At 44.7% G+C, this 27603-nt stretch overlaps 2 protein-coding genes across 2 annotated transcripts in view; both read right to left on the minus strand.

Moving 5' to 3' along the window:
* The window catches only part of HPSE (heparanase), a 48305-nt gene extending 34603 nt beyond the window's left edge, over nucleotides 1-13702 (minus strand). Inside the window, exons 1-2 of the mRNA XM_063425343.1 lie at nucleotides 13151-13702; nucleotides 6729-6874 (exon numbers count right to left, since the gene is read on the minus strand). Of these exons, the coding sequence (XP_063281413.1) occupies nucleotides 6729-6874; nucleotides 13151-13341 (337 nt within the window). The 5' untranslated portion in view covers nucleotides 13342-13702. The remainder of the gene's footprint in view (nucleotides 1-6728; nucleotides 6875-13150) is intronic.
* A 9881-nt stretch (nucleotides 13703-23583) lies between these two features.
* Nucleotides 23584-27603, minus strand: part of HELQ (helicase, POLQ like) — a 43561-nt gene continuing 39541 nt past the window's right edge. The window contains exons 17-19 of the mRNA XM_063458743.1: nucleotides 27156-27269; nucleotides 26007-26141; nucleotides 23584-23787 (exon numbers count right to left, since the gene is read on the minus strand). Coding sequence (XP_063314813.1) covers nucleotides 23677-23787; nucleotides 26007-26141; nucleotides 27156-27269 — 360 coding nt within the window. The 3' untranslated portion in view covers nucleotides 23584-23676. The remainder of the gene's footprint in view (nucleotides 23788-26006; nucleotides 26142-27155; nucleotides 27270-27603) is intronic.

Below are 27603 nucleotides of genomic sequence, written 5' to 3' on the forward strand. Positions count from 1 at the left end.
GAGAATCGCAGAAAATCCTCTAGCGGCTGTCAATGAGACAGCCACTAGAGATGGATTAACCCTCAGTGAAACATAGCAGTTTCTCTGAAACTGCTGTTTTCAGCTGCAGGGTTAAAACTAGAGAGACCTGGCACCCAGACCACTTCATTGAGCTGATTTGATCTGGGTGTCTGTAGTGGTCCTTTAAGTGTATGTGTTTATGCATGCACTGGCGTACATACCGCGGTCGCACGGGTCGCAGCCCTGCGACCAGGTGCCCGCCCGCCATGTGTTGCGGCCCCAGCCCGCGCAGAGTAAGCGGGGGGGGGGGGGGCCCACAGATCAGTTTTCGCACCGGGGCCCCATGGGTTGTGTGTACGCCACTGATTACAGCCTAGTGATAACTTCACTGGCCACTCCTCAGATAGCTGTTAGAGATCCTTCCTGGTCATGGCGGCCTAAAATGCATCCAAACATTTAGTATCTCCACCATAGGCGTGCGCACGGGGTGTGCCGGGTGTGCCTAGGCACACCCTAATCCCCGCGGCACGCCTGTGAGTCCTGCAGGAACGCGTGGGAACAATGTTCCCACTGTTCCTGCAGGCACTCTGCCACCCCCAAATGCCCTCCGAGTTCCCCCTGTCTTGGGGGGGGGGGGGAGAAGGGGGGAGGCAAGAGGTAATGGACCTCCCCCTGCCGGTCTCCATCTCAACCGCGGCGAGAGAGCTGTGTGCTCTCTGCTTCCTCTCGCCTCGCGCTGTTTGCTTATGCCGGGAGCCGGAATATGACGTCATATTCCGGCTCCCAGCTACAGCAGACAGCCCGCGCGGCGAGAGGGAGCGTCTGTGTGTGTGTGTCTAAGTATGTCTGTGTGTGTGTGTGTGTGTGTGTCTAAGTATGTCTGTGAGACGTCGGCGTATGCTGCCACTCGGTGTTCCTGTCTGCCTATGCGGAGCCCCGTGATTCCTCCATCTCGCCGGACCGCTTCAAGAAAGGGTTCAAGGGTGAGCGCAAATAGCAGGGGTGACATGGGGCAGCCCTGGCGCGTCCCGTTGCGTATGTCAAAGGAGTCCGTTAGTGCTCCATTGACTCGTATCCGTGCAGACGGTGTGGTGTATAATGCTGCAATCCAGGATCGTAGGTGCGGCCCAAAGCCCATGTGTCTCAGCGTCTCCGCCATGAAGGTCCAGTCTACCCGGTCGAACGCCTTTTCAGCGTCAGTGGACAGCAATAACATGTCCCGGTCTTCCGCCATAGCCAGGTGGATGATGTTAAGGGCTCGGATGGTATTGTCCCTGGCTTCTCTCCCTGGTATGAATCCGACCTGGTCTGGGTGTACCAGTTCCGGGAGTACTAGGGTTAACCGAAGGGCCATAGCTTTGGCGAAGAGTTTTAAGTCCGCGTTCAGCAGTGAGATCGGCCGGTAGCTGGCACAGTTCGACGGGTCTTTGCCGTCCTTTGGAATGATAGTGATTGTCGCCCTTAGGGTGTCGGTGGGGAATTGACCTCCGGTTCGTATGGAGTTGATGCCCATCAGGAGTCTGGGCAGGAGGATGTCCTTGAAGGTGCGTATGTAGGAGACTGGGAGTCCATCTGGTCCCGGGGCTCTATGCGGCTTTGTGTGTTTCAGTGCTGCCGCTAGTTCTTCGAGCTCCAGGGGCAGTTCTAGGTCGGCTTCCTGTTCTGGGGTGAGCTTGCGTTGAACATATTCCTCCAGGTATGAGGCTATCCGCTCCTGGTGTTGTCCAGCCGCCTGCCTTGTTCGGTTCTGTGTCTGGTCATAGAGGGTCGTGTAGTAGTCCCGGAACGATTTTAATATACCCTCAGGGAGTCGTGTCATGGCATCCCCGGTCGTGCGGATCTTATGGATGTGCTGTGTCCTCCTCTTCTCCCTCAGCATCTTCGCTAGTAATCTGCCACTTTTATCAGAGTGTTCATAGTAAAATCTGGATGTTTTCCTTGCGGTGTGGAGCAGGTTTTGGGACAGTATTCCCCTGAGTTCTCTGCGTTTCTCGGTGAGGCGGAGGAACGTGCCCTCGTCTAGAGTATTCTTGTGGTCCCTCTCTAAGTCTGCTATTTGTTTCGTCAGGTCAGTGATGTGCCTCCTCCGATTTTTCTTGCGGGTGGTTCCCGCTGCAATAAGGTGTCCCCTGATGACACATTTGTGTGCCTCCCACAGAGTTAACGGTGGGGTATCTGGGTTGTCATTAGTGGAGAAGTATTCAGTTAGGGTGTTAGTAACCGCGGTGGTGAGTTCCAGGTCATCTAGTAGGGATTCGTTCAGTTTCCACTGTCTTTCTCGTGGCTTGTAGAGTGGTGAGCTGGTGCGCATCAGGACTGGTGCGTGGTCGGAGAAGTCCATCAAACCTATATCTGCTGTGAGCAGTAAGTTGAGATATTCCTGGGCCATGAATATGTAATCTATACGACTGTAGTTTGTGTGGACCGCTGAGTAGTGGGTATAGTCTCGAGCGTCCGGGTGGTATGCCCTCCAACAGTCCACGAGTCCCGACTTGTGTAGGGAGCGTTGTATATCACGTAGACAGTGTGAGGGGATCGCGCTCTGGCCCCTGGAGGTATCCACTCGGGGCTCCATGGGAATGTTTAGGTCCCCGGCCACCACCAGCAGGCCTTCCCTGAACCTCTCGAGCTTGGTCAGGATCCGGCTCAGGAAGACGTGCTGTTTTTTATTTGGTCCGTAAAAGCATGCAAAGGTGTATACGTGGTCCGCTATCGTGCCCTTGAGGAAGAGGTATCGTCCGTTGGGGTCTGTCAGGGTGTCCGTGCATTGGAATGGGGTCGTGTGAGCGAAAAGGATCGCAACCCCAGCTCTCTTGGCTTCGGCATGATTTGCGTAAAATCCCAGTGGGAAGCGCCGATTCTCCAGTTTGGGTGCGTCTCGACCTCTGAGGTGGGTCTCCTGCAGGAACGCCACGGATGCTCCCGCTGTCCATAGTCCCCGGTGCTAGTGTGAGCGCTTTTCCGGCGTGTTGAATCCCTGGACGTTGTTGGACCAATATGTCAACTGCGCTGGGATAAAACCCTGTCCGGCAACCATCTCGAGGAAGGAGGGGGGTGCTCCCCGCGCCGCGGCTCCGACTGGAAAAGAGAAGGGAGAGGGAAGGGCGCGGGGGGGGGGGAGAGAGGGGAGTAGTTGTCGTCGCGTCTGTAAGGGTCTAGGGGGGAGTTAAGGTAGTTCGGTTCTAGAGTAGGTTGTCGTGCGGGTGGTGTTATGGGTGTGACTGCGACCCTGTACCGGGTGTCTTCGTTCCTGGGGTCAGTGGTGTGCCTGTCCCGTGGAACCCCGGTCGTAATTACAGTATGGGTCTGTCCCAGTGAGGTCAGTGGTGTTACCTTCGGTAGTGTGGTGTTCTCGTCCTGTGGTCAGGTGTCTCCCGGTCCGTCCGTCGGCACCCAACCTGTCTGAGTTGTACATTGTAGTTGTTACGGTGGCTGCTAAGTTGGGGGTGTAGTCCGGTATCCTTTTACCTTAGTCCCTATTGTCGTCCTATGGCTCGGTTGCGAATCATCATGTCGTCGTGAGTTAATCCGTTCCTCTCGGTTGTCTCCCAGCTCGGGCATCACCCACGGTCCTCTAGGGCTGCGCACCTCTAGAGTAATCTGGTGTCGGCTAAGCCTGAGTCAGTCTGGCCACTGTCTTCCATTACCGTGACCCCTCCCAAGGTCTGTCCCATGGGATTCTGTATGGTATGCGTCAGTGTTTCCAGTCGTCGTGGCTTTTGTGGAGGTCCGTGGGGGGGGCCCTGTCTCTACGGTGTGTTCCCTCTGTTGTGTGGCTAGTGTGTGGCCAATGTATAGGGTGCGTCTTTCTATAGCGGGGTGCCTGGCATGTGGGGTCTCGTGTTTACGCAGCGGGTTTTTTGTTGGGATGTCAGTGTAGGCGGTCAGTATCTTTCTCGGTGGTTCTACCCCCGTCTGAAGCCCTGAATGTGTAGTGTGCGCTGTTGTGGTTAATGTAGTGCGGGTGGCCGATGTTCTCGGTGTGTGCGCCGTGCTCTCTTGTGGTATAGGGTGTGTGGATGTAGGGGGCGCACGCCCACTGGGTGTTCTCCATATGTTGCGTCGCACCACCCGCACCTTGTTGGCTATGTTCTCTCACATTCAGTCACTGTTTGGAAACCTGTCTATATTATCCCTTGGCGATGACCCAGTTGGGCCCGCCCTCTGATTCCCTTGTAGTCCAAGTCCCCCATCCAGCCCCATCTCCTCGGCTCTCTGTGTTACATAGGATATTGGGTTTAGGCCGTCGGTTCCTTGTCTGTGTACATAGCGTGTGTGCAGCGAATGTGAGTGGGCCGTAGGGGGGCGTTCTCACCCATATGGTCACCTCACTTGGACAACATCAATAAACAAATTCAATAAAACCATGTACAGCAAGGTGGTCCAGTATGGCACTCAATTCCACAGCCCTACCCTCCTCGGCCCCCCTCCCCTCCCACCCCACCACCTCCAGAGTCCAATTTCCCCCAGAACAGTTCACAGGTGTTATCGTGATTCTCAGGATAGTGGCTGTGAGCGGTCATCCGTGGTGGGCCTATAGGGCAGTGGTCAGAGACTTCCCGTTCGCCCCTCAACCACAATAAGGCAGTGGCCAGAAACGTCCCGGTCCCCCCCTCAACCACAACTCCTCCCAACCTCAGGTGGCTCCCTTGTCCTCTTTAGGTGTAATAGGGGAACTCCCGGTGGGCCTCAATTACCTCAGGTGCCCCCGCCATGCTGAACTTCCCTCTCCACCTATCCAGGTCCCCTCCAGGCTGTGTGACTAAGCATCTCGGGCAGTTTGTTGGGAACTTATAAACCCCAGTCCCGGCCTACCGTTATGTTGTCTGAGTCTGTGGGTCGGCAGATCTCCAAAGGGTCATGGACCTTGAGTGTGAGGGGTGGGACCGGTTCGGTGGCCAGGGCCTCCCAGCCTACTCCTCGGGGTTCTCTGGGCCTCCTCTGCGGCGTTGTGGGACCGGGTCCGTCCGAAGATTATGTGCCACCTCCGTTGGTCCTGTTGCTCGGGCGGGAGGTCCTTCCAGGATCCAATTCGGGATCTGAACTGCGGGTAAGTTGACTGCTGTCAGGAAGCGGGGTACATCATTTGGCCAACGAATAGTGTGCCACATGTTGCCAACTCTTGCTTGCAGGCTGAATGGGAACCCCCATTTGTAGGGTATCCTTCTCTCTTGCAGCATCCGTGTCAGTGGTCTCAGGGCCCGGCGTGCATCCAGTGTAATGGTGGACAGGTCCTGATAGAGTGAGATCTGGGAATCTAAATAGGAGATCCGTTGCTGCGTCCTCGCCGCTTGCATCAGGGTTTCTTTAAGTGGGAAGGACGTTAGGGAACAGATGACGTCTCTTGGTAATCCATCTCTCCTAGGGGCCCGCAGGGCACGGTGTGCTCTTTCGATACCAAAGTCATTGGGGGCTGCGTCCCCTAGGAGGTGCGTGAACAGGCCCACAAGGACCTCGTGGGGGTCCTTACCTTCAGCTTCAGGGAGGCCCCGGATTCTGATGTTCCTCCGGCGGCCTATGTTATCGAGGTCTTCGACCTGTCTGCGCAGGTCTAGGAGCATATTGCCTTGCCTCCCTGCTGCCAGATCTGTTGTTTGCCGGTATTGGGCATTCTGGAGGCGGTCCTCCTCGAGTTCATCCACGCGGTGTTCTAGCTCCGTTAGATCTCTGCGGGCCGCCATGATTTCCTCTTTGACGGCAGCTCTCAGCTCCGCGACCATTTCCACCTTGTCTTTTCGAGTGAGCATATTTGCAGTTATTCTCGCTAGGTCCGCCGATATTTGGGCTAGCGTGGAGGTCGCTGGGGAGTTCTGGCTGGAATGTGCCGTGTTGGGGCTTGGTGAGGACGGTGTATTGGAGGCTGCGTCGTCCATGCCATATAGGCCCTGCGGTACTGTGAGGAAGTCATCCATCGGGCCAGGGTTTTGCCTCGCTGGGGTTGCACCGGAGGTACCTGCCATGACTGTTCGCTTGGTTTTCCCCATTATTAGGGGTTAAAGGATCGCTTTGTGTCGGGGTGTATCAGGTTGGGGCCTAGGAGCTCAGGTCGAGTCCGTCTCACTCCATCGGCAGTCAGGCCACGCCTCCTCCAATAATTTTTTATTATTATTATTTAATTTAATTATTATTTATTTTCTTTTATTATTATTTAATTTTTTTCCATCCCCCCTCCCTGCTTGATACATGGCAGGGAGGGGGGCTCTCACTCCCTGGTGGTCCAGTGGATGGGCACTGTGTAGGAGGGGGCTGGCAGGAAGCACATACCTCTCCTGCAGCTCCTGTCAGCTCCCTCCTCCGCGCCGGTCCGGTCAGCTCCCTCTGCCAGCTCACACTGTAAGTCTCGCTGCAGCACTATGACCCCGCGGCTCTCGCGAGACTTACACTGGGAGCTGACAGAGGTGCTGAACGGACCGGCGCGGAGGAGGAGGGAGCTGACAGGAGCTGCAGGAGAGGTAAGTAAACGCTCCCTGCCAGCCCCCCACCTACACAGCCCCCAGTCTGTATTATGGCAATGTAAGTTGCCATAATACAGACACTCACTCAAGCATAAGCCGAGTTGGGGTTTTTCAGCACAAAAAATGTGCTGAAAAACTCGGCTTATACTCGAGTATATACGGTAAGTCCAGAGAGACGGGGACTTTGCAAGTTCAGACTATAGGGAAGCTCTGTATAACATAGGACAAATAAAAATCAGAATCTCCAGTAACAAAATAAAATTTTTACCTCACCTTGGTTTGGTTTTTGGTCCCAGTATATATTTTCCTCCACAGATCCATAGCTGAATGGGTCAAATAACAGAAAGTCTGACTTTGTTCCTCCAAATCTAAGGTATGCAGGTGATAGCCCTCTGGTTAAGGTGATTAACTTTTGAGACCTATAACGAGCAAGATAGCAGTTTTGATTCCGTGACGCAGATTAAAAAAAAAACAAAAAAAAAACAACACCTCCAAACAAACAAAAACCTATATATAGAAATTTTATTCATTTTCAGGGAGGAATTGCTTTAACTTAACCCAATTATGTTTTTTTTATTGTTTATTTGTTTTTAGAATTTGATTATTAACCGAGAATATATAATTCAGTCTCCTTATGAGTTTGTTGATCTGGTCTTCCCGGTTACCAACAACATCACCTTTCACAAAGTATATTGGTTTTCTTCTCCATGCCACCACTGGGAGATGATAGTTTAAAATAACCAAAGAAAGTTATTATTTTTTTTGACTTGTTTAGCCAACAGTGTACATTTCATAAATCAGATGTCCAACACAAATGATACCACACTATGCAACATGTTTCTCAATAAAAGAGCGGTCAGTCAAATTTCGCTGCTTTATGGATTGTCAGGTAGATAATCTCTCACAAATTGGGATATCCTAGGATGTATTTAAACTAGGAGGGGGGGCAAAAGGGTGATAAAACATCAATCCAATTGTCCCCCAAAACAAGGACAGAAGGTGCCTGTAGCAAGTGTGTTAAAAAATGATAAGCTTAGAGTCATGTCTACAAATGCTCGCAGTTTAGGGAATAAGATGCATGAACTTGTGGCAATAATGGCAACTGATAGTGTAGATTTAGTCGCTGTTACCGAGACATGGTATAATGAGAAAAATGACTGGGACATAGCAATACCAGGGTACTCTTTATATAGAAAAGACAGGGAAGGCAAGAAAGGGGGAGGGGTGGCCCTGTATGTGAAGGATAGCATAAAATCTAGCCTAATAAAGGTTAGTGAGGCGAACATAGAGTCTGTTTGGGTTACGTTAGAATTTGGTAATCACACAGTAACTCGTGTAGGTGTGATTTATAGGCCCCTAGGACAAATTGAAGAGTTAGATAATCTACTAGTTGAAGAAATAGCTAAAATGACAATGAAGGGGGAAGTTATCATCATGGGTGACTTTAATCTTCCTGATGTGAATTGGAAAACAAAAATAGCTACTTGTGCCAGGAGCACACATATTCTAAACTCCCTACTGGGATTGTCTCTAAAACAAGTCGTTGAGGAGCCAACTCGTAAAGAGGCCATACTAGATTTAGTGTTAACAAATGGAGATTTGGTATCAGATATTACTGTAGGTGAAAGTTTAGGATCCAGTGATCATCAGTCAGTGTGGTTTATTATAAGAAGTCCCACCACACAAAAACAAAAGTTTTAGACTTTAGAAAAACAGACTTTTCTAAAATTAGAATATGTGTAAAGGAGTCTTTATCAGACTGGAACAATTTAAATGGAGTTCAAGAGAAATGGGATTATTTAAAAGTTGCACTACGGAAAGCAACAGAAAATTGCATTAGGCTTGTCAGTAAAAGCAAAAAATTCAAGAAACCAATGTGGTACTCCGCAGATGTGGCCAAAATAGTAAAAAAACTAAAAGTTAGCATTTAGTAATTATAAAAAAAAACAGAGTGAGGAAGACAGAATGACCTATAAGATTAGGCAGAAAGAGGCTAAGCAAGTTAGAAGAGCTTCCAAATCACACACAGAAGAGAAAATAGCACAGTCAGTAAAAAAAAGGGGGACAAAATATTTTTTAGATACATAAATGAGAAAAGAAAAGTAAAACAAGGATTAGTTAGATTAAAAACAAAAGAAGGAAGGTATGTAGATGAGGATAAAGGTCTAGCTGACTGCCTCAATTAATATTTTTGTTCGGTATTTACAGATGAAAATGAAGGAAAGGGACCTCAGTTAACAAAAAGGATAAATTAGTCATTTATTACACGTGAGTTTACAGAGGAAGAGGTTCTATTTCAACTGTCAAAAGTAAAGACAAATAAGTCAATGGGACCTGATGGAATACACCCAAAGCTATTAAAAGAGCTTAGTGGTGTACTAGCAAAACCATTAACAGATTTATTTAACCAATCATTGTCAACAGGAGTAGTCCCAGAAGATTGGAAGTTAGCGAATGTTGTGCCCATTCACAAGAAAGGTAATAGGGAGGAGTCGGGCAACTATAGGCCAGTAAGCCTTACTTCAGTAGTGGGGAAAGTGATGGAAACCATGTTAAAAGATAGGATTGTTGAACATCTAAAAACACATGGATTTCAAGATCAGAGACAACATATGGTTACTTCAGGGAGATAATGCCAAACTAATCTTATTGATTTTTTTGATTGGGTAACTAAAATTATAGATCATGGTGGTGCAGTAGACATTGCTTACCTAGATTTCAGTAAGGCTATTGACACTGTTGCACATAGAAGGCTTATCAATAAACTGCAATCTTTGAGTTTGGATTCCAATATTGTTGAATGGGTAAGGCAGTGGCTGAGTGACAGGCAACAGAGGGTTGTAGTCAATGGAGTATATTCAAAGCTTGGGCTTGTCACCAGTGGGGTACCTCAGGGATCTGTACTTGGACCCATTCTCTTTAATATTTTTATTAGTGATATTGCAGAAGGTCTTGATGGTAAGGTGTGTCTTTTTGCGGATGACACTAAGATATGTAACAGGGTTGATGTTCCAGGAGGGATAAGCCAAATGGCAAATGATTTAGGTAAACTAGAAAAATGGTCAGAGTTGTGGCAACTGACATTTAATGTGGATAAGTGCAAAATAGAGCATCTTGGACGTAAAAACCCAAGGGCAGAGTACAGAATATTTGATATATTAGAATATTTGAGTCCTAACCTCAACATCTGAGGAAAGGGATTTAGGGGTGATTATTTCTGATGACTTAAAGGTAGGCAGACAATGTAATAGAGCAGCAGGAAATGCTAGCAGAATGCTTGGTTGTATAGGGAGAGGTATTAGCAGTAGAAAAAGAGGGAAGTGCTCATGCCATTGTACAGAACACTGGTGAGACCTCACTTGGAGTACTGTACACAGTACTGGAGACCATATCTTCAGAAGGATATTGATACCTTAGAGAGAGTTCAAAGAAGGGCTACTAAACTGGTTCATGGATTGCAGGATAAAACTTACCAGGAAAGGTTAAAGGATCTTAACATGTATAGCTTGGAGGAAAGACGAGACAGGGGGATATGATAGAAACATTTAAATACATAAAGGGAATCAACACAGTAAAGGAGGAGACTATATTTAAAAGAAGAAAAACTACCACAACAAGAGGACATAGTCTTAAATTAGAGGGACAAAGGTTTAAAAATAATATCAGGAAGTATTACTTTACTGAGAGGGTAGTGGATGCATGGAATAGCCTTCCAGCTGAAGTGGTAGAGGTTAACACAGTAAAGGAGTTTACGCATGCGTGGGATAGGCATAAGGCTATCCTAACTATAAGATAATGCCAGGGACTAATGAAAGTATTTAGAAAACTGGGCAGACTAGATGGGCCGAATGGTTCTTATCTGCCATCACATTCTATGTTTCTATGTTTCTGTTTCTATCCTGATGCAATGGACGCGTCCACCACCCTGAACCTTGATGAGATTCACAGTGTGCCATTGAAGATCTGGCAAAGACCTGCAAAACCTTACACACTTTGCACTGACACCATTAATACCGTTAATCTTTATCACAGTACTAGTTTAGGTTCATAGTAGTTTCCAGCCTTGCAGGCCATTTGAGACAGACTGACAAGTTGTCAAACCATTTGTATGTATTCCATGTAATATCATTGAGCTCTCTAATATTTGATCCATTTTTATCTTTGCATACCTTTTTCTCATACATATTTTAAACTATTAAGCTATAAAGAGCTTCCACCTTTTTAAAAGTCTTTCTGGAAACAGGACAGCTTCTTTAAAGGGACACTGTAGGCACCCAGATCACTTCAGCTCATCGAAGTGGGCTTGTTGCCAACTCCCATCACCCTTAACCCTGGAAGTGTAATTATTGCAGTTTTTATAAACTGCAATAATTACCTTGTAGAGTTAGGTCCCCCTCTAGTGGCAGTCTACCAGACAGCCACTAGATGGACTTCCGGCTTCTTAGACTTTTGGTCATCTAAATGACGCTGGACGTCCTCATGCTATGCATGAGCACCTCCAGTGTCACCAGAATCCCCATAGGAAAGCATTGAATAATGCTTTCCTATGGTGAGGTCTAATGCGCACGCCCGGCCATTGCCTCGCATGCGCATTACGTCTCCCCTGCCACAGACGTGGGCAGAGCCTGACCCAGCGCTGAGGGACATCAGCGCTGGATTCAGGTAAGTGTCTGAAGGGGTTTAGTGTTTTCCTGGCACTAGAGAATCCCTTTATTTCTGTCTCTTTCTTGTTCACCACTGGTAAAAAAAATTTTTTTTTAAAAAATAAAGTATTTTATGGAATCTTGAAACCCCAGCTTATCAGTTAATCTCTATTCTGTGTGGCACAATGATCTTAATGTGATCTTTGTTGGTAACCAGGTATTAGCACATTAGGGTTAGTTTCTGAGATCTTTTAGACCAGTTTAAAAACAAAATAAAAATGCACCTTTATTTCTTTTAAGGAAACACTGCGTTTCTGACTGTGTGCACAATGCAAAATGGAAATCAAGAGCTCTTGTTATTGTTTTTAGCACGAATTGATGGATTTTAAAGTAGCACTAGACTTTATTGTTAGAGAATACGGGAAAATTAAAACATGAGAATTTGAGAAGAATTTGAGAAGACACTATAGGCACCCAAACCACTTCAGCTTTTTGAAGTGGTCTGGGTGCCGTATCCCTATTCCAGAGAAACTGCAATGTTTACATTGCAGCACTAAGCCTACCTCCAGTGGCTCTCTCTCTGCATGAGGACAATGCTTTTCTATGGGGAGGTCTAAGCCGCGCGCGACATTTGAAATGCATGCACATTAATGCCTACTCATCGCAGGATGTTGGATAAGGTGGAGCAACGACCCAGCCCCCGAGGGACATCAATGCTGGGATAAGTTAAGTAAATAAAGGGTTCTAACCCTTTATTCACATGGGCTGTGGGTGCAAGGGGGAGGGGGGGAGTATAGGAAGCTATAGTACCAGGAATACAGCTTTGTATTCTTGGCACTTTAGTATTCCTTTAAAAGGACTACTATAGAGTTAGGAATACAATCCTGATAACCTCAGCCAATCCCCTAGGGTCTTTAGGTCCCCCCCACCCTCATGCGGAAGCGGAAGTGAGACAGCCACTTGAGGCTGGATTAACCCTATTGTAAACATAGCAAATTATCTGGAGATACTTAAAGGACCACTATAGTGCCAGGAAAACAAACTTGTTTTCCTGGCACTATAGGGTCTTTAGGTTTCCCCCCACTCTCATGGCCTCCCGCCGGGCTGAAGGGGTTAAACACTTACCTTTCTCCAGCGCCGGGGAACTCTCCCTTGGCGCTGGGGAACTCTCCTCCCTCTCCCAACGTCAGCTTTGAATGCGCATAGCAGATTCTCTTAAAGTGCTATGTTTACAGCTGCAGGGTTAACACTAGATGGACCTGGCACCCAGACCACTTCATTAAGCTGAAGTGGTCTGGGTGCCTATAGTGGTCCTTTAACATCAGTCCTGCAATCTTACATGACCAAACCCAGAAAGTTCCTCTAGTGGCTGCCTCTAGAAGTTGCTTTAGGCAGCAGTGTAAATACTATATTTTCTCAGAATAAGGTTTACATTGCTTAGCCTGCTTGGACAGGCTCTATGCCCAATATCCATTACATGAAGCTGTAGTGCTTCTGGTACCTATAATGTGCCTTTAAGAAGCAACCTTGACCCATATATATCAAAAATTGCTTGCACAGTTCAAGAATTATTCAAAATAAAATCTCTATGGGGTAATGGTTTTCCTGTTAACTTGTATGTGAAACAAATTGAACTAGGAAGCAAATATATGGGTAAATACATTTTAATAGAGCCATGCATTATACATTTATATTAAAACCTTAAGGACTAATGAGGGTCTGGCTGCACTGAAAATGCTTTAGGCAGAAAGCGCACATGATTTTGAAATGCAGTGGACCATTGCAATATAATGAGCGTTAGGTCAGATAATGGACAATCCAACCAAAGGTGCATAAATAGGTCAGAAAAAGGGAGTGGGAAAGGTGGGCAAGTGATTTCTTCAAAAATTCAACTTTCCATGAATTAAAAATAATGATGAGATGGAATATTATAAATATAATAAGAAAAAAAATAGTTGTGTTCCTTTAACAGCCGACTGCGTATAGGATGCAAATAGAATATTCACCATTGTTGAGAATACATTCTATTTCACAAACATTAACATGACTTACCCAAGAAATGCGATGTACTTCGGTCTTGATGCCAGGCTAGCATCAATTGTCACAGAAAGAAATCTCTGGTTTAAGGAAACCCTACTCCGGCTTTTCAGATCCAGCGTAAGTTCTACAGTTTCTCCAGTAAAGCCAGCATTTGCCTTTATCAGATCTCCAGACAATAACACTAAACACAGTGCCAGCAGCATCACACAGATACCTTACCAGCGCAACAACGCTTTTAAAACTTTGGAAGAAAACAAAAAAAAAAAACCTCCGAAAATACACAGATGAATCTGTTACACAGAAATACTGCTGAAACAAACTACAAGGAGGAAGAAAGCATTTCCTCTATGGGCATGCTAAAAAGCAAAACTAACCTTTAAAAAGAAACCCCCATCCAAACACTATTTAGCTTTCTGCTTGGATTGCAAATATTTACACTCTGCTGCCTTAATGAGTCAAAGGCCAACCTCAACTTCTCTTTAGCCTTTTCATAAACACATGCTATAAAAAGGAAGAAAAAAAAACAGTTTTCCTTGCTTACAAAACATACAGTGTTAAGGAAGGAAGGGGACAGTCTGTGTATTACTAACCATCCCTCCAAGCAGTCAGGTGATTTCTCCCAGGTAAGGGGAGGAGATTAGCACACAGGTGAAAATGTTAAAGTAACAGTGCTCACCTACTTTTAAACTTTTAAGTAGCATGCAAGCCAAGTAACATTTTGTAATTTATTAGTACATTTCGCCATTATATTACTGTAAAGCTCTGCAGAATAATTTGGTGCTATACAAATGTCAATAAGAATAATTTTATCTATTTTTTTTTTTACTTTCCCTAATCGCTTCCTCTTCTCTCCCTCTCTCGGGATCTTTTCTTTGTTTCTCCCTATTTAATCTAGTTTTCTTTAAAACATAAGACAAAGTAGGGACTTTGGGAAGTATTTTTCCTATACTTGACCCGCGCTGACCCACTTCTTGTGGGTCAAATACATTTTTACACAATTCTCACGTTTCCTCCGTGATCTCACAATACCTGCTTTCACTATTCCCAAACATCCTGTCATATAGACAGTACGCCAGCAAAACGACCAAATTTCAGCCGAACAGAATGAGAACAGTTTGTCCATTCATGTTAGGACGCAATTCGGTAGTTTTAGGTCGGTTCAAAATTTCATTTGAATTAATGATATTCCGATCCGTGCTGCGGCTGCATGTTGCAGCCATCTAATATATAGCTCCCTAATTCCCATGGTATCAGGGAGCTATCTAACAAATGGCTAAAGACCAAGATTGGTCTTTCAGCCAACTTTACTAATACTAAGTCAAATGTATTTAGTATTAGTAAATAAGGGAGACTGTATGTGGCTGTTCCCCCCTCCAATAAATGGCCCCATGGTGGGGCATCTATTAACTAGCGGGTTGAGTCCCCAAGCCCGTATTCACCCCTTCCACCATAAAAAAATAAAATAAAGCCCTTACTACTATTTACTAGGTAAATAGTGAGCATTACAGGTAACCAATCAGGTAAGGCTCACTATTTACCTATCAGAGCACTCTTATTGGTTGGTTTAACGCAACCAATCAGAGCACTCTGAGTCAAATTGCAGGGCGTGGGAAGGCTTTATAAGCCTTTCCCCACCCTGCGGAGCTCAGTCTGCACGATGCCCCTGCTGGGTGAAGATGGATTCTTTTTTAAGTGTCGGGAAATTTATCAGCGCCATTTTTTTTTTAAAAATATAAGTTCGACAGGCTTAATGGAACTGTTCATGGGTGGGGGCCGAGGGGGACAATAGGTCCCCCCTATTGTCAAGAGCAAAAAAACTAGTCGCAAGACTGCACTGAGGACGGACAGCAGCTGGAATAGCCTTCCCTTCGGTGCGTCCCCGCTCAGCTGGTTCTAGCTCATCTTACAGAGAGAATATCTCTGAAGCATATCAGACTGGTCCCACCCGTACGGGCAGTCTAGATCCGAAATGCCTGCAAGTTCCCGCTGCACGAGAGATACAGCAACCACAGATAATCGTTTCAACCTTGTTAGGCATCATCAGTGAAGCATAGCTGATATCTCTCTAGGCACAGTGAGCCCCATTAATTGTATTTTATGGCCCCCACCTGCCACTTATAGTTGGGGACCGGGGAGGTAAATAGGTCCCCCCTATTGTCATTTAAGGACCCCACCCACTGCTCATGGGTGGGTGCCAGGGGGGCACTAGGTCCCCCCCATTGTCATTTAGGACCCCACCCGCCCACTGAGTGGGGGCTCAGAGGGGCCACTAGTGGTACCACCCACTAGTTAATAGATGCCCCACCATGGGGCCAAGTATTAGAAAGAGCCACAGGCTATGCCACGAGTAGGGGCATTTAAATCTCCCTTATGCTAATATGGGGGTCATATTGACCCCCATAGAGTGAGGGTGGGCATGGGGTGCTTATGAAGTGGTGGGGAGCACAGCTCCCTGCCGCTTCTATTTTTATATATTACAAGGAGGGAGCTGTGAGCCGGTAGCTCCCTCCTTGTAATTAACTGAACGAACAAATAAACGAACACCGACATTCGGTGTTTGTTCGTCTGAAATTTCTATTAATTCGTCTTTCTGACGAATGAATAGACGAAATTCTAGTGTTTAACTGGGCATGCGCGGGAATTTCATAGCGCTATCTAGTATAGGCAGATGACGTGTCCCACAGGGCGCTCATCTGCCCACACAAAGATGGTGGCGCCCAGAACCTAGGTCCGAGCACAAAATAAAGATTAAAAAATAGGTAATATGGGGGGCTTAGGGGTATTTGTGATTACTAGGAGGCCAATTAGAGGTAGTGGAGTCGGGAGGGGGGTTAAAAAAAAACAAAACGGATGCAGCCATGACAGTGCTGCATTAATGTACTATTCAGCATTCTCACAGTAATTTGTCTTTAAACTCCGATAAATATATTCACAATCAGCCTGTGTAAATAAACGACATTGTTCTCATTATAAACTATATTTATTTGCATAAGTTGTTCTTAGTAAGTCACCTAAAATTTCCAAGAACAGCCCGCCCCGGGCCATACCCACACTCCCACCTAAAGTGAAAGCATCCCTGTTTGTCCATATTTGAAATTGTGAGAGGCAGGCATCAGTAATGCAGTAATTACATTTATTGCTCAGAACATTTGCCTTTAATTGTTACATTAACTTTCTCATATTTTAATTTGATCACCTGTGGCCGCATCCTGCTGCAGTAGCGATTCCTTTTGTTGGGTCACTGAGTATCTCAACTCTTTCTTCACCTGGGGCTGAACAGGCTGCAGGCCTGCCCCAACTTTTTGAAATTCAATTTATTTCCATTTTTGTACATGGATTTAGTGTTCTAATCCTCATATTACATAGCTGAGAAGGACATGTATGCAGGATGCTTGCGTCAAAGAACAAAATATTGCCCCCTTTGGCCCATCAAGACCCTACCTTCTAGTGACATGCCCACACAGACCACCTCCCACACCAATTACAAAGGTCCCCATTCAGTTATCTGCTGCCTGTCAAAATGTATATCCCACTTCCCCATATCTCCTTATTTTATATCCCTATGTGCTTCAACTGATCTCTAACATTCTTAGTCCCACAGATTATGTACAGATTACAGTGCCCACTGACTCTGAACACTCACCTTGCATCCACACTATGCTTCCTCAATAGTGCCCCCATTGTATATTCCATCAGTGCATTTTCTCTAGTGCCAATTCATTATTTTCCCTGTAATATTCCTCAGTTCTTGTCCTCCGGGCCATTTCCCTTGATACTTTTTTGCCCTTTGTGGCCCCAACCCTTTTGCCCTCTTTATCCTTCTTCATATCCTTCTTCTTACTTATGCTTTCCACACATAGATACTTCCCTCCCTGTGTGTATAGTACCATCTACAGAAAATAGTTTGGGAATCTGTTCACAAAGGGTTACCTAGTCATATTTTTTTTAGTAATATTTTTCTTACTGTAATAACCCTAACATATTGAAAGGGTTCATAATAGGAATGTTGAGTAGACTCTGCAGTAGGGGTCCATATTTATCATACCAATGTACCACTCTTAGTACTGTTCTTGCTTTGTTGTAGTATAGCCCAGATTTTTGTCATTTACTGGTATGGATAGTGGACCCTGTATTTGCATAACCAAGACAACACGAGTTAAAGCGGCACTGTCATGGCTGAATCCTATTTTTTTTTTTAACCCCTCTCCCGACTCCACTACATCTAACTGATATTACCTATTTTTATTCTTTATTTTCTGCCCCAATCTATATTCAGGGCGCCGCCATCTTTGTGTGGGTAGATGAAGTCCCTGTGGGACACATCATCTGCCCACACTAGATAGCGCTATGAAATTCCCGCACTTGGACATGCGAACAGGAATTTCATCTATTCATTCATTCGTCAGAAAGACGAATGAATGAATGAATAGCATTGTCAGACGAACAAACAAACACTGGGTATCAGTGTTCGTTTGTTCGTGCAGTTTATTACAAGGAGGGAGCTACCGGGGTGCAGCTCCCTCCTTGTAATATGTAAAGATAGAAGCGGCAGGGAGCAGTGCTCCCCGCCACTTCCTAAACCCCCCATGTCCTGCCTCACTCTATGGGGGTCAATATGATCCCCATAATAGCATAAGGGAGATTAAAATCTCCCCAATGCCCCTACTTGCTATACCGCGAGTAGGGGCATGTCTACTAAACAGTAGGTCCCCCATTGTAATTTATGGCCCCCACCCACCGCGCAGGGGTGGGGGCCAGTAGGGGGAGGACAGTAGGTCCCCCCCCCATTATCTTTATGGCCCCCACCCACCGCCCAGGCGTGGGTGCCGGGGGGGGAGGACTGTAGGTGCCACCCCCTATTATCTTTATGGCCCCCACCCACTGCCCAGGGGTGGGTGCCGGGGGGGAGGACTGTAGGTCCCCCCCTCATTATCTTTATGGCCCCCACCCACCGCTCAAGGGTGGGGGCTGGGGGGGAGGACAGTAGGTCCTCCCCCATTGTAATTTATGCCCCCCACCCACACGCAGGGGTGGGGGCCGGTGGGGGGAGGACAGTAGGTCCCCCCCATTATCTTTATGGCCCTCACCCACCGCCCAGGGGAGGGGGCCAGGGGGGAGGACTGTAGGTCCCCCCTCATTATCTTAATGGCCCCCACCCACCGCCCAGGGGAGGGGGCCGGGGGGAGGACTGTAGGTCCCCCCTCATTATCTTTATGGCCCCCACCCACCGCTCAAGGGTGGGGGCTGGGGGGGAGGACAGTAGGTCTCCCCTCCATTGTAATTTATGGCCCACACCCACCACGCAGGGGTGGGGGCCGGGGGGAGGACAGCAGGGAGGACAGTAGGTCCCCCCACTCATTATCTTTATGGCCCCCACCCACCGCTCAAGGGTGGGGGCCGGGGGGAGGACAGTAGGTCACCCCCATTGTAATTTATGGCCCCCACCCACCGCGCAGGGGAGGGGGGCCAGGGGGAGGACAATAGGTCCCCCCTTATTGTTATTTAGGGCCCCCACCCGCCGCACAGTAGTTTTTTTTGTTTTGTTTTGTTTTTTTACAGTGAGCAGCCCCTGGCTGCTCACTGTTTACTAGACATGCCCCTACTCGCGGTATAGCGAGTAGGGGCAGATCATTTACTAATACTAAGTAATCTTTACTTAGTATTAGTAAATGTGGCTGAAAGACCAATTTAGGTCTTTCAGCCTTTTGGAAGATAACTCCCTAATACCGTGGGAATTAGGGAGTTATCTACTAAGCGGCTGCAAGATGCAGCTGCAGCACAAATTGAATCGGAGTTTCATTCATTCAAATGAAATTCCGATCCGAACAAAGTGTCGATTTGAGTTCTAAAATAAATTAACATACTGTTCTCATTCAGTTAGAACGCAATTCAGCAGTTTTGTCTAAAATGACAGGAAGCATCGCGAGATCACAGAGGAAAGTTAAGAATTATGGGAAAATTGCTCTGACCAGTGGAAATGAAGCACACTTTGCTCCTCCGCTTATCAACGCTGGTCAAGCGGAGGAAACCTCCATAAGGCAAAGAGTCCCTACTAAAGAAGACAGCAAGCAAAGAAGAACAGATCCTGAGAGAGGGGGAGAAGAGGAAGAGATTTAGGAAAGGTAAGTTCGGCATGACAGTGCCGCTTTAAGTAGATTAGTAGCCCTCTCTCCTTGAAACCAAGGTCAGAATTCATGTACTCCTTGTGTTCTATTCTCTCCCCCCCCCCCCTGCTTTTGAGTTAGACATTATACTGGCAAGCAGTAACAGGAGAGTGGTTACCCTGAACGTGCTGTAAACATACTGGGGTAGTTACCAAGGCAGTTCTTGTTTTCTCTTCTCCACTCTTTAACCCACTAACTCTTGTCTCTCTCCAAACTCTTATTTGTATCTCACTAATATCTGACCTCTGACAGTCCCCATGTCCCCCCAATGCGTTTTCTCTGCCCACATACCCCTTACAGCTCTTCGTACCAACCACCTACCATTATGTCTTAACTTTTGCTACTCTACTCATATGTTTTCTATTTCTCGACTCTCTATAATACACCACAAAGTGTCACAGTGGCACTGTGGACAGATATGGCTGGAATGATTTAACTCCATACTGTGCAAAACACTGTCAAGTTAAAAATACATCTGTATTTTTGGGTAAGAATACATTGCTGATACCCTGCGGCTAGTGTTAATGCCAGAACTCAGCTGATAAGTAGCAAGCATAGAAAGGAAAAAAAAATATACATCCCCATAACAGGGGGAGAAAAGTGATCATATCCAAGCGTATTCTGCATCTAAAGGATCCACTAGAACCCCTATAGGGCAGCCCTGCGTATGTTTATGCTCTGAAAACCTTAGCAGACCAAAATAAAATAGTGTCATGGAATTCCCAAGTTCCTTTCATACTATGAAACCATCATAACCAATAGTTAAGTGCTCTATCTTGTTGAAGCACAAGCTTTAGTTCACCCTACATGATGACTATGTAATGGGCCACGTTACTAGCTTGCTCTCATCTAGAGCAACCCAGCCATAACTTCAGGATATATTATGAGGACATATGAGTCTTTTGACACTGTTACTTCCATAGCTTTTCTAGTTTTTTTACTCTAACCCTGAACTAGATACTTTCTTCACTTTCTGAAGTTCTTTTACCAATTTTGCTGGTTCCTTAAACTTTTGCTGCTACTACTAAAATCTATATATCATAATTTCTTCATCGCTCTTTTGGATGGTTTGCAAAAGCCTAGGAAGAAGACCTTTTACTATTGACCCATGAGTCCACCACCTCTATCGATTACCTAGAGACTGGGTTCAAAATTTTAACATGATCATATGACAATCAAGCAGACTGGCTGCATTCTATAGACATGGGGATTCCCATCTATAAAGAAATTCTAAATTGTTCCAAAAATCTATCCCTTCAGGAAACCAACCAATATTTCTTCAACACCTATTCTTTATATCCCTGAACCTCTTCTTTATTGCTTTTCCTCTCAACTAATGTTGCCAGAGGCCTTATCTCTAGCTTCTGGCAACTGAGGTATGTTCTGAAAGACAATAAAGGAGCATATTCTAATGAAGAGTAGAGACGATCAATGTGTGGCTAAATTACCTAATCTCAACTTCCCCAACAGTGTAGCTGGCAGTAGAGGCATTGCTAAAGAAAGCAATGTGGGAACCACAGCTCTCTCTGGACTACTGCATTTCAAAGTAAGTGCTTAGTCAAAAACAAAATTGTGTTTGGATATAATATGAAAAGGGCACACACTCACCTGCCTGTACATTTGTTTATATTTTTTAACTCTCTGCTATTGCACCTTTCAATGTTTTCTTTTAATAATTCATATTTAACCCTGCGGTAGTGCTAAATTGCTCAAAAAGAGACAAAATCCTTGTTTAGGATTATAAATCATTCGATCCTCCAAAGACAGCTATTCTAAGGTTCTCTCTTAACAGATGGATAACCTCAACATGGTCCATTTATTGTATGATGTGTGGTAAGGGTTCTTGGGCCTTATTAAAAATCTGTCAAGGTTGAGCTCCCCAACACGCAAACTAAAGGACAAGAGAGGCAACCCCAGATAGAAGTATTACCGGTCCTTTAAATGGCCGGACTTAACGTTAAGAGAATAGAAACGTCAGACAAGCCAAGATCAGGGTGTGAGAAGGAAGAGTAAGCGGTAAACAAAGCCAAGGGTCAAGGGAGCCAGAGATACTGATAACCAGAAAACAAGCCAAAGTCAGATACCAAAGAAAGACACGTTAACAGAACGCACTCGGGCTACAAGTAACCACGACAGGGCAAGGAAGTGATGTAAAAAGGAGGTATAAATATAGCTTGGTGATATCTGATAGGCTAAGGATATAATAGGGCAGTATATAAATAGAGTGCTATTTAACATGGTACGGTCTCTTTAACCCCTTAATGACCAAACTTCTGGAATAAAAGGGAATCATGACATGTCACACATGTCGTGTGTCCTTAAGGGGTTAAGGATCCCGGGACAAGCCGCGCGCGCCCCTGTCGGCAACAGCATGTGCACGCCCCTGGATGCACTACCAGATGCGCGCGACCCCGACCAGAGGTCCGCACAGCCCGGCAGAACAGGATGGACGGCGGGAATGGAGCGGCGCGGGTCGCGAGGAGGTATGACAAAATCATAGGAGAGAGTAGTCACCTCTGCCTCTTCCATGTGAAGAGAGAATAAGTAAATTTGTTAGCCGTGACACATGAATCAGGGTTTAAATACAGTGTTTTAAATACATTTTTTAAAATCCTTCCTAAAAAAATTTACCTTGAAGTTATCTCTATAAAATCCAGTTGCAGGACTTTTCCACATTGCAGCTAATAACCAAGCTGGCAAACGACTTATATTGTTTACTCACGATAATGGCATAAATGGCTTTCCAAACATTTATGGCATAATGTCCAGACATAAGAACACCTGTCTGGGCCAGACATATTCATTTTTCAAAAGAATTTTGAAGGCTGTGTGCCATTATTTTGGTACTTTTAAGTCTATATTAAGCAATGGGATTGGCCTATTTGAAAATACAAGCTTCAGATCACCATCAAAAATCAGCACATGGGTTTGATTAAATTATCATGGAGGGTGTTGACCCCTTAACAGAACTACAGAGCGTGGAGCAAGCAAAGATGCAATAATCTTATATTATTCTGCTCAAAAAGCATTGGAACATGGAGACTTTCCTACTTTTAATGAAGAAATCACTTTAAAGACATCTTGTTCAAATGTTGGATTAAAAGTGTCTCTACCCTTGAGAGTAAGTTTATTGAGATTTGCATGTTTGAGGATGTATGTCAGGGCACTGACTGTAAATAGATTCAAGTACTATCTGAATAACTTTGTAATAACACTTGCCAGAAATGATTTAGTGAGTACAAAAAACATATTGCAATGGCAATAGAATAATAAGTTTATCACTTCTGCTGTTTTGTGATACACTACAAGTAATAGAATGTATCCGAGCATATGGAGAACATGAACCTAAAAGTAACAGAAAAATGTCAAGGCAGTTCAAGAAATGCCTCGAACCATAAATGAACCTGGGATTTCTGGGCATGATGGATTTTCATTGCGAATTCTCCAGTGGATTGACCGACATATCTGAGCCACAGAAGCAGGACACACAAAGATGCACTATGGAAATGGACACATTTACATCAACCACCTTTCTATTCCATAAAGCAATCAATGGTACAAACCAACACTATTATAACCCAAGAGAGAACATTGGTTTAAAATGTAAAGCCACTGGGAGAAAAAAAAATCAACAACAAAAAAACATAGTTGTGCCACTTACAGGAACAAGAGAATATACTTTGAGCACTCTTTGAGACTGAACGGTTAGCTGCATTGTTTAGGATGAAAGATATTAATCAATATACAAGGAGCAATGCATTTAAATCTCAAATAAAGCATTGCTTAAAAACCTAACAGTTTTTAAATTAGGCTACAAAGACTTCAGAAATATGACATCAATCGGTCAAGGCAAAGGTATATTCCTTTTGCCCTTGGTATGGCTTACCAGGTAGTGTATGGCTTGTAAACTTGTTTTGGAAGGACCCTCTTCGTCTACTGTTCTCACAAGTCAAATGTTCTTTGTTCAAATGAATTGTCTTGGTTTATCTATTGTATAGTACTGCAGAATATGTTGGAGCTATCACTGCTATGTTCAGTGTTGGGCTGTTAGCGTGCAGATTTTTTTTTCTATTTTTATGCTTCCTGGCCTCACATGAAACCCCACCTCATTTTCTCACACAGGTTTGAGCAGCAAGTCTTATAGACATAACCATGAGTTTATGTGCGGCAAACAAAGTAGCTTTTTGTAAAATTGAAAATGCAATAATTTCTATTTTGGAAGATTTTTTTCTTGGTAACACCTAGTTCATTTGAGGTTTCAGAATTTAATGAAAAACTTAATTAATTGGTTAAAATTGAATTTATTGAATAGGTGTTTACTTAATTTTAGTGTTTCGTAGACATCTTCAATATAGATCATTTACATACATTCATTCATTTTTTATCAGGATTTCCAGTTTCATTAAGTACTGGGAGATCTGTTGGTAAGCGCAGAAGATCTTCAACTTCTTCTTGAAGGGCTTCAGCTTTTTCATTCAGAAGCATCTGTAAGGAAATAATGAGTTAAAAATGTCTGAAATGTGCAAAATATTTACAAATCAATACTTAAGTGACAGACATTAATACATAGAATATTAAGCAAATTGTGGCAAATTAAAATCCAAATGGCAAAATGTATATTAAAAAAAAATAATTTTGGGGGCGGGGCTTGAGCCTCATGGCGGCTGGACGTGCTTTGGCTGAGCTCCGGGCTTGATCTCCCTTCTAAGCTAACTTTCATGATAAACAGCCCACTTCAAAGCCTAAAACCGGGACTTACCCGTCCCAGGAGCCGGTAGCTGAATCCTGAGCCGGCCGATCTGCTATTGTTCCATGCTCATCGCGGCAATATAGGAGAGGCCTGGTGGAGTTACTCGGCGGGAAGAGGTGGCCGCTCTCCCGACCTGAGGACCGCTGCGCCTTCAAGCATTAACCTCACAGCCCCGTTTCCCCCCCCTCTGGACCGGGGGGGTTATCCCGGCCCCCACTGGCAAGGAGCTTGCACCATCGCAGCGGCAACACTCACTAAGCCCCAAAAGGCACTATCACGCAAGATGGCGTCTGAACTCAGCACCACTCTGCCAAAGCCTTCATCTGTCCTGGGACACTCGCATGCCGCAGATTACCTCATGCAAAGGCTCGACGACATCTTTGAGCGCTTCTGGAAAACATTGGAGGCACGCCAGTCAGCTACTGCACAACAGAACCTAAAAGGGAACAGGAGAAACGAGAGACCGGCGGTATGTGGGCCCCTTCAGGGTGATCACCCTAATCGAACAGACATACTTACAACCACATGCCACACTCTCATTTCTCACCCGCAGGACTCTGCTACACTGCACCATAAGAGTACACAGTTGACAGCCAGACAAAAGGTGAGCAGATCCCCCTCAGGCAGAACCCTCAACACGGGAACCACCTTCACATACAGCAGCCCACCTGGGCCGAGGGCCGCCAGGGGCACAACCCTACAGCATCACCCGCCCAGACGAAGGGCTGTCCGCCGCAAAAGGCACAGGATTAACAAGGCACTCCGTACCCCCCGAAAGGGGAAGTCCTGGGACTCTAGAGGCCTCCATGCCCGCGGCCAGCAGATACCGGCCCATATGGAATCCTCCGACCAACGAAGCACAATCCCGCACTCACGGTCGCATGCAGGCAGCCACGAAGCTCACCGGGAGGCAGCACAGATTCCTACCAGTGAAAGACGCAGGCTGAGAGCCCCCTCAGGGCCCATCGGAGATGGAATCTTACCGAGGCACCAGCTCTGCTACTACCCCTGGCCCACCTGTCAAGCCTCCAGAGCCGGCATCGGCTGATCAGAGTGGACTGAATGTTTGATACCTCATGTTCTTTTGTTTCTTTTTGGTTGCACATGATTTCTCTTACTACTTGTTGCCTTCACAACCCAACGGCATTATTATTTGTTGCCTTTATGACCCAGTGGCATTAAGCTCAGGCACACTGACACAGCCTGTATATTCTGAATGTGTACAGCTTACAACATATAGAGCCTGAACACCTATCTTATAACAAAAAAGCATATCCCATGTTAGATTAGTACACACCCAAGGCTGCACTAAAAACGTAGAAATGTATAAGTTTGTGCCTAGACATTATCTCAGCGTATTCAAAAATTGAGCAAGCTTGTTTAGTATCTGCGAGCACTTCTATAGTCTCTCTCAGGACTTAAGCGCAGACCTATGATTCCGCCTGTTTAAATATAAAATATAAAAAAATGTGCTGTATGCTGACATTTCCTAACCACTATACGCTTATGCAATGTTTATACTTATACTCTTGTGGAATGTCATTATCTAGCTAATTGTTATGCTATGCACTATCAAAAATAAAGAATATAAAAAAAAAAAAAAAAAAATAATTTTAATTATTTTTTCCAAACAATATTCACAGCTTGGCTATGTTAGCCAAAACTTTGCCATTTGGATTTTAATCTACTATGATTCACAGTTAAGTGAAAAATTCAGAAAACCTGTCATAAAACAAATCAAACTGCACAAAATATAAACTTTTAAACCAAAATGAATAAAGATATTATTTTAGACTTTTCCTTTTTTTGTAACAATAAAAAAAATGTGGCTTTTCTATCCTGCTTCTCTATTTTAGAAACTTGTTTCTAATTCCAACCCTGGCACCAAACTTCTAATGTTAATTTACTTTTTGCGCATTTCTCCCTGCACTCAAAGCATTTTGTGAGAGCTAACCTTTGCAGAGAAAACAATCTGTTTTGCCTGACGCTTGGAGAGGTGTTCAATATTCTTGACCATTACGTCTGGGTCAGCATTGGCAAGATGGGCCAGAGTGGTAAATCCTGCATTATAAAGCTGCTTAGCTCGAGCCTTAAAAATTGGAAGAAAAAAAATATATATAACAAACTGAAATTATGATAAATGTAAATGTTTAAATAATACAAAAGACAAAACTGTCAAAACTTTGCAAAGAGAGGAAAATTAAAAAAAATACTGCAAAATATACTTGTAGGAATTATTTTTCACATTGGCAGTTGAGCATTATTGAGAAGTATTTATGCATCACCATGATTTAAAAAGGCTGCTTCTGCAAAGATAAGAGGAGCACTGAAGAAAAAAAAAAAATGAAATGAACAGCTGGCAGCTGTTTTTGTGCACAAGAGTTTCTCATCAATGTTTTTAAATGAACTGGACTTTGTGATTATCTCAGTTTTGCATACACATGCTTCTCCAAAACAAATCTACATTTCCTCTACAAACCTGTGCTCCATAAATTCTTCTGAAATAAAAATGTTCCAAATGATATTGTTGCTGGTAAAATAGAATAGGAAAGTAGCTTTAAATGCACAATATAAATAACTTTGCGTGCTTATCCCGCAGTGTGAATTGGTATGGTATAAAGACTCAGGTACTTTCCTTGAAGAAACTAAATGTCCTATGGGAATGCCGATAAAACAGCACAATCCCACACAGAGATGCCTTTGAATTAAAAAAATATTTGTCCGCATGCAATACAGGAAGAGAGAGGAACTACATAAAGACGCTTGCACATAAGTACATTAAAGGTAGGGGAGATGTTCCACTTATACAGACAATCATAACCTACATGATTATGTATGTTAATGTAATGTTTATAGCTGTATATTTGTTGCAGGTCACTCTGTAAGGAAAAGCAACATTGTGCATAAAACATATTTTTGGATTTAATAGCATCATAAGCTTTATAAGTACTTTATGAGCTGTTTTGTTGATGTCCCTGTTGGTGACATGGCTTACAATTGATGACTGTAGTGTAAAAGTATGACACCGTTGATACTTAGGATTTTCTTTGAAAGAAAATGAAATATTTCACCTGCATAGTTAATTGGAAAAAGGTCTACTAACCTCCAAAACACCAGTCACTTCCATAAGAGGGATAAGTTCTGCCTTCACACAGTAACTCAGTCTCTTTGTTACCTCTTGGAGAAGGGTCTTATATGCCCAGAATTCATCCAACTCCTATACAAAATAACACAAATCTGGAAATACTGAAAATATAAAAAAATATCTAAACTTCAAAATCAAAGTTTAATTGAATGAATAATCAATGTGAAAAGGTCGCTTTTGAAAGATGTCTTAGAAAAAAATTGCACATCTCAAGAAACTCAATTTCTTCACCATGATGTAGACTAGTGCATGAAGAATGCTACCCTGCAGAATTAACAATTAACATGCTGTGGGAAGAATATAATTAATATTTCAATTAATTTGACCGTGAAGTTTGCAAAGAGTTATTTCATATATGTCCAAGCTAACAGAGTGAATCTTGCAAATCAAATCATGAGATATGAGT

Source organism: Pelobates fuscus, chromosome 6 (assembly GCF_036172605.1).
Source record: "Pelobates fuscus isolate aPelFus1 chromosome 6, aPelFus1.pri, whole genome shotgun sequence".
Classification (NCBI taxonomy): domain Eukaryota; kingdom Metazoa; phylum Chordata; class Amphibia; order Anura; family Pelobatidae; genus Pelobates; species Pelobates fuscus.